The following is a 12,820-nucleotide window of genomic DNA, read 5'->3' on the forward strand; positions in this document are numbered from 1 at the left end:
GAGGACATTTGGGGAAGAGCCGTACATTTGAAACATATTTACTGAATTCAACTCCTTTAGCTATGAGTTTCTTTCAGAATTAGTTTATTTATTTCTTATAAAAATGATAAAGGAAGTGTAACACAGCTGATGCTACTATTGCAGCAGGGAATTCAGCTCCTTTACTTAGTTTTGAAGAACTTCAGCAGATAGTTGGTTTTGAAAACTCGAGGCTGCTGTTGAATGTGGCCGACAAATTGGATCGATTGTGGAGTGGGACAAGACTAATCTTGCTTCTAAGGGGGGGACATGGCGGGATAGAAGGTAAAGTGGACAATTATTTATTCAATCTTAACCAATAACTTTATCTGAGTGTTATTGACGCCATCATATTGTGTTGGTTGTTGCCCCCAGCTTGAGGGATTTTATCATTTTTTTTCCTATCTTGTACCTCCCCAAGGAACACATTACAGTACTCCAACATTTGTTCCCATTATGTGTGCATGTAATGCATATGTTGTCTCAGCTAACAAAACATTGCATTTAATCAGCCAGTAACTAATGTATTATGTGTACATATAGTTACACGGGAGAAGATACATACGTTGTTGGATGCCCCCTATTACCGTGATGATAGTAATGTTCTGAGTACCCCTGTTGAAATTATCGTTGTAAGTTGCAAATAGCCAGCGAGGTAGTTAAATAAAGTAATGAGAATGTTTGAACTGCATAGTCCTTAGTGCATTTTATTACGTGGACATTGCAGGATGCCCCGACTACGGAGCAGAGAGAGGGGATATCTCATCGCCAGTTCATCAGCGACCAGAAGGAGCGTTGCTATCGTGTGACCTTTGTTTTTCGTTTTTTCGCCTGTGACCCCTTTGGATGGTCCCCACGAAATTCTGAAGTGGCAGCTTTGTCTCGTAAGTTGGGTTGGGAAGAATTAATGTATAATTTAGAGAATAGCTTCTGAAAAAAAAAAATTAAGAATAGATTTTGTAAAAAAAATAATTTTAATAAAATAAGAGTGTTTGGATAGTTATTATTAGAAACACTTTTTTGATGTGCAGATTACTACAAAGAAAATAAATTAATATGGTAATTACATAAAAGATATATTTTAATTTATATTTTTTTTAAATAATAAATTTGCAAATAATATATGTTTGCCAACATAATAAATCATACTACCTCTGGTCCTAATTTATTAGTTATATAATTAATGAATAATTACTGTGTATATAAATATAAAATTAAATACATTTTTAGAAATTGATAATTTCATATCAAAATTATAAATACGGAGTATTATAGATAATTTCACTGAACCTTCCCTCTTCTTTTTTTTTTTTTTGGGTAACAAACCTTTTATTTTCATGGGCGTCAGAATCTTGTTATAGGAAAAGAAAAGCATTAGCACTGCACATGCTGACCACATCTTCTCTCTCCATCTTGTTCCAAAAGCCACGAAAAAGCCAAAAATTTTGAGAGAATTATAATTAAGTCTTAAACAAGAAAAACAATTAAAAAATAAATTATAGAAGTTGTCATTCTCACTATAGAACTTGTCATTATAGACTGTTGAGGTTGTTATTAGAACTTTTTAGTAATTATTTTTCTTCTGCAAGACTTGATTATAATTCCTCCAAAAAATTTCACTTCTTTGGATGCCTTGGTTTATCATACTAAAATCATGGGTTTAAGCAAAACCACAATTTTCTTAAATGGGTGGTGTTTGGATGGTTTTCAAGCCAAACCATGGTTTAAAACCCAAAAGTGTTTTTGTAAAGTTTGCCAAACATCCCCTTAAGATTAAAACCACTTAACTTATTTAAAAAATTAAAAAGTTCATAAATAATCTTAAAGTATTTATATTTATTATTTAGTTTTTCCCAAACTACTCCTTTTGTTCTATTTATAAAGCACTTTCAGTATATTTCACATGAACTGCATTAACTCTCCATTAAAATATAACAACTTTTCAAATTTATCTTATTTAATATACACATGTTTAAAAAAAATTAACCATCTATATTATAATAAATGAAAGATAAAATAATACATTCATATTAAAAATTTAATAAAGTAACTTATAAATATAACTAAAAAAACCGTGTCTCTCTACTTTATAAATAAGACTAAAGGAGTAATATATTACCTTTATAAATTAATATATAATCTAATAATACATAATCATAACAAATGTTATGATTGAGTGATTTAATAATTTTTTATATTTTATTAAATTAGTTAATTAAATCTTATATCAAAAACTGAATCCCCAAGGTAGTAGTAAATTTCCTCATTTTGCCATCAACGATCCCGTCTATACAAAGAAAAGGAAGGGACTCTGTGAGGACCTGGATAAATTACAGGACAACAATACGTTATACGACAACAAATGGAGCTTCTCAGAATGATTAACTTTGCAGTCACCGACGAAGTGCAGCCGAATTCCTACAGTACTCTGGAGTTTCAAACCCGCAATCTTGTGGGAATGGCACAACCAGCTTGAGTGGATGGAGGTGTTAGCTTGCACATTTCATCCCTCCTCAGAAGGAAGTCCAAAGTTCTTGATACTAACGATCGATAATTATATTGGTCTTCTTCAACGCGCTACTTGAAGGGATTTACAGGACCAATGGGCAAGTCAATTATGTAAATTACAATCTTATTACCCCTGAATCATCAAAGCATAACTTCTCTCAAATCCTGCGTGAACTAGAGTCTTGCGTTGTGGAAGCACTTCGTGAATGCATCAAGTATCAGACATGGTGTGCAAAAGTAAGATGTGCAGGGATTTTTTATTTTCGAACAAAGTACATGCGCGGGGGAGTTTTATATGAAACAAGTGGGCAATTTTATATCCTTATACTTTCAACAAAATAGTTAAGATCCGGTGATTTTTTTTTAAAAAGGTTTATGAAAAGGATAATCTCTCTGTTCTGGATAGTATTTACTTCAAGAGAATTGAGTATGAGTAAGACAGTATTCGTTACGGTTCACTATTACTCCCAGTTTTTACCAAGTGTTCCAAAGAGCTCAATAGCCATGTGATGTAAAAATTTATAAATTGGATTTCTACTCAATTTATGTCATTATCACTCATTTTGCAGGAATATCTGCATTGTGCTGAGACCGTCTTCCCTTCCCTTGTCTCATTTCTAATACAGACGAAATTCTCACTTTATAATCATCTATCAATGATCGATGAACTATAGATTCTTACAAAGATCACTAGAGAAATGTACCACCTTTAAGCAGCTCAAGCGAATCCATACCCTCTCTGTGACGCTTGGAATTCTACCCAATTTCCAGTCTTTGGCTTGCAATCTTCTAGAAACTTATAAGAATCTGGGCAAGGTACGAGATGCTCAAAATACCTTCAACCAGATTCAACATCCAGACATTGTGTCTTGGACATACCTCCTTAATCTCCACCTCCACTCTAATCTTCCCGCCAAATACCTCACTGTCTTTTCCCTTTACATAGACAGCGGATTCAAACCGGACAGCTTTTTGGTGGTCGAAGCTTTATCGTCATGTGGTCTAGGCAAGGATTTGATCAGAGGGAGGGCCATTCATGGATGATCTTGAGGAATCATTTAGACGTGAATTCTATTGTGGGTAATGCACTGGTTGATATGTATTGTCGAAATGGGAAAATTGAAGTAGCAGTCTTAGTCTTCGAAAGAAAGAGATTAAAGGATATCTTTGCTTGGACTACTCTGTTTAATCGGTATATTCTGTCCAATGATATGCATTCTGCATGTCAATTCTTCGACGAAATGCCTGAAAGAAACGCGGTTTCTTGGGCAACAATGATAACTGGTTATGTTAAAGGAGGAGCTCCAGTTCAAGCTCTTAAGCTCTTTTAGAAAATGGAGGTCCGTCCTAGCGCAGCTACAATAGTGGCAGTACTCATGTGCCGATACTGGTGCTCCTAATTTTGGTCTGTCCATCCATGGAAATGTTAACAAAACAAACCTCGAGGTGGATGTCACAGTGAAAAATGCTTTGATGGATATGTACTCAAAAAGCGGGAGGCTTGGCTTGGCTATAAGAATATTTGATGAGATCTTGGATAAGGATGTATTTTGATGGAAAACAATGATATCAGGCTACACATATCATGGAGAAGGACAACATGCCTTGAGGGTAACTCCAAATGAGGTTACCCTTTTGTCTCTTTTGACAGCTTGTAGCCATTCAGGATTAGTTCTTGAGGGAAAAATGTTGTTCAATAGAATGATTCATTACCATCACTTGAAATCCAACATTCAGCATTATGGATCACTAGTTGATCTTCTTGGCCGAGCAGGGTTTCTTGAAGAAGCAAAAGAGATGATTGAACTGATGCCTATTGAACCTGATGCTGCAATCTGGAGGTCCTTCCTCACAGCTTGCTTAGTCCATGGGAACTTGAACTTGGCTGTAATAGCAGGAAGGAAGGTGATTGAGTTAGAAGCAAGTGATGATGGTCTTTATATGCTTTTGTGGAATGCTTATTATGCTGCAAACCTGTGGAAAGAGGCATTAGAAGTAAGGAAGCTGATGAGAACTAGTAAGGTTAGACGAAAGCCTGGTTGTAGTTGGGTTGAAGTGAATGGTATTGTTCAAGAGTTTCATGCTGATGATACATTGCTTCATTATAGCTCTGAGCTTTGCTTATTGCTAGAAGAACTGAAGGAGCTCTCAAAGACGGAGCTATTTTGGAAAGCCTTGGTCTTTAGAAATAACTGATGGTCAGGTTTAATTTGTAGATTCATTTATTATATTCTTGTTTTTCTATGAAAGGAGTGTACATGTAGGAAACATAACATACTTGTTTTTTCCCCCCTCAATTAAACACAAAAATCCTTCTATTAAAGACTTATTTGAAACACTGTAGGTGCTAAAATATTTATAGCTAAGACTAGAGTCTCCAACCATATTCACCATGTTCATTTAGCTTGATTCTGACCGTTAATCGAAATTAAAAAAAATTTAAAACTCATCAATTTGATTAGTGAAATAAAAAAATAGAGACGAATCATAACAAATGATAAAAATTAGAAACTAAGAGAAATTTAACAACTCTATATATTTGTCCAAGTATGCCGCCATATATGAATGGTATTTACTCATAGAAAGTTTGAAATTAAAGGGGGCAGACAATAACTTATAGAGAAATAAAAAAAAACTAAAATAAAATCTGATGGTCTTTCTTGTTTTATTATAAATCGTAAATTTGATACTTGTGAATAAAAAATTACTTTGCGCAATTTTTTTGGGATTAAAATCACAATCTATTAATAATAAAATAAAAGATACAAAGTCAAGTCAGAAAACCTGCAAATAACGGATAAGAATTAAGAAAAAGATTTCCTAATTCTATCCTAGAAGCTAATTTTACACAAGGGAGGGGGGGGAAGCAAGTAAAGATGAAATAATATTAAAGAAAAATTAATCTGCAATCCCTTATAATTTTATCCTATTTTAAATTAGGTATTTGTAGTTTTTTCTTTTAATTTTTATCCCGTCCTTATTATTTATTTTGTTAATGGTGTTAGTCCTTCTGTCAAAAAACCTTAGAACCGCCGTTAATTAATTTGAGTTAACATAAATGAAATGGCCTAAATAAAATCTGACCAAGCACACACATATAATCTTCATTTGCCTCCTTGCACGTGAAAGCAACTGGCGCTGTGCTGTGAGTCAGTTTTGGGGCGAAGGAACTGTTAAACTTCCAACTCAATTGATCTCACAAAGTCCCTCGCAGGGCCACTCACTACCCTGTTCTTTGTTTCAAAAAACAGGGTAATATTTTGTGGAGCATTTGTCGCGCTGGAGAAGACAAGCCCATCTCATGTGTGAACACCTTATTTACTAACTTGACCCCTTAAAGCTGGAGTTCATATCAAGAGGTACTCTATGATGATTCATAAGATTGTTTCTCCAGCTTTTCCATTGCACTTTTACTATATGTTCGTTCATAAGTGTGATCCAAGAAGCAAGTGTGTGCGCGTTATGTATTCCCCACCCTGAGACACATAAGAAGTGAACCGCACATGAATACAGATTTTTCATCTTGTTCTACTTCTCCGCAGAGTTTGAGGAACAAACTACTGAAATTTTTCAAGAGACTATATATATAAATCAAATGCAGAAACAGAGCATATGGTTTTCTTTTCCTGGCATTGAGGCAAAGCATATGTTGAACTCAATGTATGTGTGTAATGAACAATGAATGGTTTGTTAGAGATTTGGAATCATTAAGAAGTAAGAAACGAGTTTGGGATGGAGCAGGTTAGTGCGGGGTTTAAATAAACCCTGTTGCAAATAAAGAAGGAAAAGCGTAGAGGTGTGAATTATCCTGGACTAGCTTCACCAATTGCCGGTTGGCGTTGAACGCAAAGAACTAGGTAACGAGCGGCTCTGCAAGAAGACTTTGTGAGATCCCTTGGGTTCCCGTAGTTCCTTCGCCCGAAACTGACCTGCAGCACAATGTGCTTAGTCAGGTTTTATTTAGGCCACTTCATCCCCGTTAACTCAAATTAACGGTGTTTGTAAGGTTTTCTGTGACAGAAGGACTGACACCACTAACAGAACGAACAATAAGGATGGAATTAAAAAAAAAAAAAACTATAAGTACCTAATTCAAAATTGGCTAAAACTATGAAAACCTGCAAGGACCCGCAAATTAATTTTTTTAATAGATCAGATTATCAATATGAGGTTGAGGAGGTTGGTGCACGCATTTTATTGACTAACATCTTTTGTCTACCATTTTCTTTTTTGAGGTAATATTTGTCATTAAATATGAGTACCTTTCTAAATAAATATTTAAATTTTAGTTTCTCACTGTTTATTTATCACACAATCACTATTTATAAGTCTGTTGTATACAAACAAAATTAATAATTTTTTTAATATTTGCCTTTATTAGAAGAAAGTATTAAAAATACGAGTTATATTTTTTCTTATTTATTTGTTTTATCTTTCTCCAAATTTATTAAGTCAACAAACAAGAATAACATTGAAAAACATCCCCTATTCATTTTATTTTTTCCTGTATTTTAAGTCAACAAAAGTAAAATTAAAAAAAGATTATTAACTGTATAAAGGAATAAAAAATCGAATCGAACCGATCAATTCACATCGAAGGCTGGTAAACCAGCCACTAGTCCAATTTGGTTTAGGTCCTAAACCAGATGGAGAGCAACCGGGTGCAAAACCAGTTTAGCTCGGTATGAACCAGAAAAAAAATTGGGTAAGTCGATGGGTTGATAGATTGCCCGATTATAATTTTTTAGGTCTAGAGAAAATTAAAAAAAAAAAACTAAAAGAAAGAAAGAAAGAAACGAAACTCCAAATCTCTTTGTCTAGAATTCATCTGTATCAATCGTTTCTAAGCTTAGTCTTCCAATCTAACTTTGCTAGTGCTTGTAGCCGTGACGTAGTCTTCACTCTTTGCTCCATCATTGTCATTTGCACTCCATGGTTATCGCAACTAGTTATCTCCGTCTCAGTATTCAACTTGACTTGTATTGCTCATGCAAGGTAAGGATAAAAAGAGGAGAGAGAAACAGATTCAACTTGGATGGAAGATAAGGAGGAAGAGAGAAAAGAGGAAAGAGTTGGAGAGAAAGGAGACAAGAGATCGGCGTGTAGATGAGAAAAATGACATCTAATACCTCTACTATTGATTATAAAATCTTATTTATAGACTATAAATAATATTTTATAGAAGTAATATATGATTTGATGGATGCGCATGCGAGGAAACAAAGATGAAAGACCGGAAAAAAAGTCAAAAACTGAAAAAGTAAAACAAGTGACGTGAAGAATGGAGGATAGAGAATGAGAAATGAACGTACAAAAAATAATTAAATTTTTTTAATGATAATACATAAATAAAGAGAAATAAAAGAAAATAAATAAAAGTTAGATATTATTTTTTTAAGATCATACCTTCTGTCCTTAATATAAGATCCTATTTGACTTTTATTTTGGTCTTAAATATAAGATTCCAGTCCACGTTATCTCTCATATTTATACATTTTTTCTAAAGTAGCCCTTCTAACAATAATAGTTCTAGTCAATACACTTGATTAGCAAGGATATTTTAAGAAAGACGACACCTATTTAGAACAAATAACTAACTCAACTTACTTTCTTAATCTCCTTAAATTAGTCAACTAGTTCTTATAATTAGGATAGAAGATAGTAAGATTTTTACACATTTTAATTATTCTTAGTTTGATCCGCTGACTTCAATCTAATTTATTAATCCTTAATTTTTCCGGCCGGTTTATTGACTCCCGGGAAGATCTATAAATAGGACAATAGTATGCTCTCAAGAAACCACCATCTCCGACGACCAATCTGGACACACCAAACATGTCTGCTTCTGATGCTCACGTCGCTCTGCTCCCCAGCGCCGGCATGGGCCACCTCACGCCGTTTCTCAGACTCGCCGCTCTTCTTGCCCATAACAACGTCCGTGTCACTCTCATCACCACTCACCCCACCGTGTCACTTGCCGAGTCACAGCTTCTCTCTCGCTTCCGATCCTCTCTTCCACAAGTCAACCTCCTTGACTTCCACCTTCTTCCTCTCGATCCAGCCACCGTGAATTCCTCCGACCCGTTTTGGCTCCGATTCGAGGCTATTCGCCGCTCCTCTCACCTTCTCTCTCCTCTCATTCTCTCCCTACAGCCCCCTCTCTCTGCTTTCGTTCTCGACATGACGTTGATTTCTCCTGTCATTCCTGTCACTCGTGCTCTTTCGCTTCCTTCCTTCATTTTCTTCACCTCTTCTGTTAGAATGCTCTCCTTCTTCTCATACCTCCCTACTTCTTCGTTCGCCGGTGATGATGATGATCTTCTTTGCATTCCAGGGATTCCACCGATCCCCAGATCTTCAATCCCTCCTCTGCTTCTCGTTCCCGATAGTCTCTTTGCCAAAATCTTCTTCCAAGACAGCGCACACCTCTCGAAACTTGATGGGGTTTTAATTAACTCTTTCAAAGGGCTAGAACCAGAGACCATAGAGGCCATTAATGGCGTCGAAAACCTCAGAAAATTACTTCCTCCTTTTTTCGATATCGGTCCATTCACGCCGTGCGAGTTTGAAAAAGTAGATACTGGCAACTCAGTGGATTCTCCATTAAAGTGGCTAGACGAACAACCTGAAGATTCGGTGGTGTACGTAAGCTTCGGCAGCAGAACGGCCCTCAAAAGGGATCAGATCCGAGAAATAGGAGAGGGGTTGGTGAGAAGTGGATGCAGATTTCTGTGGGTGGTGAAGGATAAACCAGTGGACAGGGAAGAAGAAGAGGAAGTAGAAGAATTAGTAGGACACGGGCTGATAGCGAAGTTGAAGAAGAAGGGTCTGGTTGCGAAGACATGGGTGGACCAGAGAGAGATTCTGAGTCATCGTTCAGTGGGTGGATTTGTGAGCCACTGTGGTTGGAACTCTGTGATCGAGGCAGCTTGGTATGGAGTGAGAATTCTGGCATGGCCGCAGCATGGAGATCAAAGGATAAACGCAGAGGTGGTGGAGAGGAGTGGGTTGGGATTGTGGGAGAAGAAGTGGGGTTGGGGACAAGAAGTGAAAGGAGAGGAAATTGGAGACAGAATCAGAGATATGATGAACGATGAATCCCTAAAGAAATCTGCAGCACAGCTGAGAGACGCGGCGAGGGAGGCCGTCGGTGATGGAGGAACAAGCAAAGTTGCGTTTCAGAGATTAATGGGAGAATGGCAGAAGAAGATGTCTGCAACTGCCGTCTGAGCGACTGAGAGGGTCAAAGTTGCTTTTTTTTATTAAAATAAAATAATTAATAATATTGCGTAATTTCACTGAATTTATTTCTGTTTCCAATATTTCCAGCTGGATAAATTTTTTGCCGCGCCGAGCTCATGCATTCCTTTTTCTTTGGAGGATTACCACGGCGCATTAAGAAAGAAAAAAATTACAAAAACAAATTTTAGGGATTATTATTTTCTATTCTGAAATTTATCATTATCGGGTACTCAATTGCTTTTTTTTTTTTTTTGAGATTTTATTTTAATTCTCCCTTTTTTTCCTCTGTTGCTGACAAACTCATGCATTCATCTAACTTATACGGTTATACCACACTAGTTAATTAATATTATTTCTAATTTTTAATATAGGAGCTAGTTTGATTTTTAATTTGATCCTAAATATAAAACTTTAATCTATCTTATCTATCATATTTATCTAATTTTTTAAAATAGTCCCTGTAATAGTTACATATGTTAAAAATTCTATCAAATAGTAATTTTAGCTAATATATATGATTAGCAAATGTATTTAAAAAAAATACCTATTTATTACACATAACTAACTTAACAAACTTTCTTAACATATTCAAATTAGTCTATTAGCTCTTATATCAAGAATAAGAGGTAATACTTACAAATAACTTGTAATATATTTTCTTTATATCAAGAAACTAGTATGTTGCCGGCAAGATGCATAAACTTCACATGGCATCTAAACTCTAATCAATTTCAGCGTGGCCTACCAACTCACAAAAGCCATAAATTGAACCAACTCATGTCACATCAATACAGATCCCACACCACCATTGAGTAACCCACTGACCAGGTAACAATTTTGATTCATGAATCACATGCCAGGTGCAGAAATGAAAGAACAAATTTTAAACAGACACTATAACTCCTGGATTAGTAGCCAGACTATTTCTTCTACTGACAACAACAACTAAATACTTATTAAACCACCAAAATTAAGACTTACTGTCAACCGGTAAAGTTAGATTCTGTCAAGATCACAAACAATGATTTCTCCTAGCCCCCCACGGCCGCTGCAATTTCCTGATCCACTGGTAGCTATACTGGCTTCAACGTCGGTAGTAATTTCCATCAATTTATTCTTGCAAACACTGCATATAAACTTTACTGTCAACTGGTTCCCACGGCTTAATCATGATGAAGATCTTTCACAATAATTGATTTATAAACACATAATCATATATTGGGACCATATTAGGCTATGTAAAATTAATTTGATGACAAAAAGCTGATAACCCAGCCACTTACTTCCAACTTTATCCATAGACACATTTGCTTCTGTTACAGAAATCCCCTGCATGACTCTGCAACTTTAATATTAACTTTCAATGCAATATATATTTGTGGCCGTTCAAGCATCTTTTCCTATCATCTCATTTTCTTCTTTATTTGTTCTGTTGCCCTCCTTCAGAGATTGATAATAACACTCCCAAATGTTATGTGATTGCTGATAAAATTTTAACCTTCACCAGACACGCAGTTTATTCTATTACTTGCTCATATAGTCTATTTCTTTAATTCATATATGTGTATCATGAATATTAATTATTATATAAATTGCATATCTAAACTACATACATTTTACGGCTTGTACGTGTGATGTATTATTGGTGATGATGTTTGGAGCCAATCATATGCTTGGGGTGTCTAAGCGTGATTGATGATGCCTATGCTTGTACAGATCAAATTTCTGGGTTCTCAAAATTCACAATATTCTTTTTAGAATCTGAACACGGCATAAAGTCTTGAATTGTGAGTCTCTCTGACTGACTAATCACACATTTAAAAACTAATTTAATATAACATAAATATAGCTACTGAGCTCATTAAGATGGTGGAACTCATAAAAATCTTCAAATTTAATATTGTCTAATAATCTGACATAAGAGAGTGCAAGTCAGAACATATGGCTCTGATAATACATTGTTCCATTTCATATCAGGTAATTATCTGCCAGCACCTCCTTCGCTAGAGGTATTCATCTGAGTCCATTAAAGTATGCTTATATATTGCTTGATGCATATCTAGCTCAGATCATTAGGCAATGACTTACGTATATCTTGGAGATTGACAAGACCAAATCTGTCTGCTGTAAACAAATCATAATTAGAAGTTGTACACTGAATGGAAAAATAATGCAGCAAGTAAATTACACGATTCAAGTAAAGCCATACTTAACAGCAGGATACAATGGTGCCCAGAAAAAATAGTTCCCGCAACTAAAATTTAGAGATCCCCATCTTCCAGTGGCCACACTTGCCATTGCTCAAAACTGAATTCACATTCACATTTAACAAATAATACATCCCTATACCTATAAATCTTATTAAATCACCTAATTAGAGATCCCACACATTTACACTACGTCTCCTCTGACCAAAAGACAATTATGAATTTGAAAACTATCATGCTTATGTGTATAATATTACTGAATAGTCCATTTTATCACTTCTTCACAATCTCTTAATTACATTTGATTTTACTCAACATAATACATTCTACTACCAAAAAGAGAATCTTAAACCTCTCCTACAAACTTAAATACACTAATCATGAAAAGACCACACATGCTGCATGCATTCCATTAACTACTAACATCTCCACACCAATGAAGCCGGGCAAGGTTGATCTTTATGAAAATTATGTGTAGTTGACCTTCTGAAGATTGAAAGAAACATATATAGGATCAATCCATTAATTGAAACACGCATCAATTGGCAGGATACAAGCCATAATGCATACCATTCATACACTTCAAATCATATTAGCTTTCCCATGCCCTTCATGTCATGTGAATGAGTTAAAGGATAACAAAAAAATTTTCAACACATTTAAACACCCATTCATTTTAGTCTAATGATCTCATGATTGTGTATTAACACAAGTTAACTTTAGACCAACAAGCTGCTTTCCAGCCAACTTCACATGGACGTGAGTCAGATATCAGACAAATTATTGCTGCACAAAATAAATTCAACTCTGAACCTTACCCTGCACCTCAGGCAAACGGACAGCAA

The 12,820-nt window shown here is 35.4% G+C and overlaps 3 protein-coding genes across 3 annotated transcripts in view; all 3 read left to right on the forward strand.

Moving 5' to 3' along the window:
- The window catches only part of LOC114715809 (TMV resistance protein N), a 33,201-nt gene extending 30,707 nt beyond the window's left edge, over nucleotides 1-2,494 (forward strand). The window contains exons 5-8 of the mRNA XM_028900699.1: nucleotides 145-303; nucleotides 562-650; nucleotides 746-902; nucleotides 2,355-2,494. Of these exons, the coding sequence (XP_028756532.1) occupies nucleotides 145-303; nucleotides 562-650; nucleotides 746-902; nucleotides 2,355-2,494 (545 nt within the window). The remainder of the gene's footprint in view (nucleotides 1-144; nucleotides 304-561; nucleotides 651-745; nucleotides 903-2,354) is intronic.
- A 1,595-nt stretch (nucleotides 2,495-4,089) lies between these two features.
- On the forward strand, nucleotides 4,090-4,722 carry LOC114715810 (pentatricopeptide repeat-containing protein At2g20540-like). The gene has a single exon (XM_028900700.1). The coding sequence runs from the start codon at nucleotides 4,090-4,092 to the stop codon at nucleotides 4,720-4,722; it is 633 nt and encodes a 210-aa protein (XP_028756533.1).
- Nucleotides 4,723-8,170: 3,448 nt separating this feature from the next.
- Nucleotides 8,171-9,874, forward strand: LOC114715830 (UDP-glycosyltransferase 13-like). The gene has a single exon (XM_028900730.1). The coding sequence runs from the start codon at nucleotides 8,362-8,364 to the stop codon at nucleotides 9,754-9,756; it is 1,395 nt and encodes a 464-aa protein (XP_028756563.1). The 5' UTR covers nucleotides 8,171-8,361; the 3' UTR covers nucleotides 9,757-9,874.
- Nucleotides 9,875-12,820: the final 2,946 nt, after the last annotated feature.

The sequence above is a fragment of the Neltuma alba genome, unplaced genomic scaffold, assembly GCF_004799145.2.
Source record: "Neltuma alba isolate B1F8T4 unplaced genomic scaffold, ASM479914v2 tig00011614_pilon, whole genome shotgun sequence".
NCBI lineage: Eukaryota > Viridiplantae > Streptophyta > Magnoliopsida > Fabales > Fabaceae > Neltuma > Neltuma alba.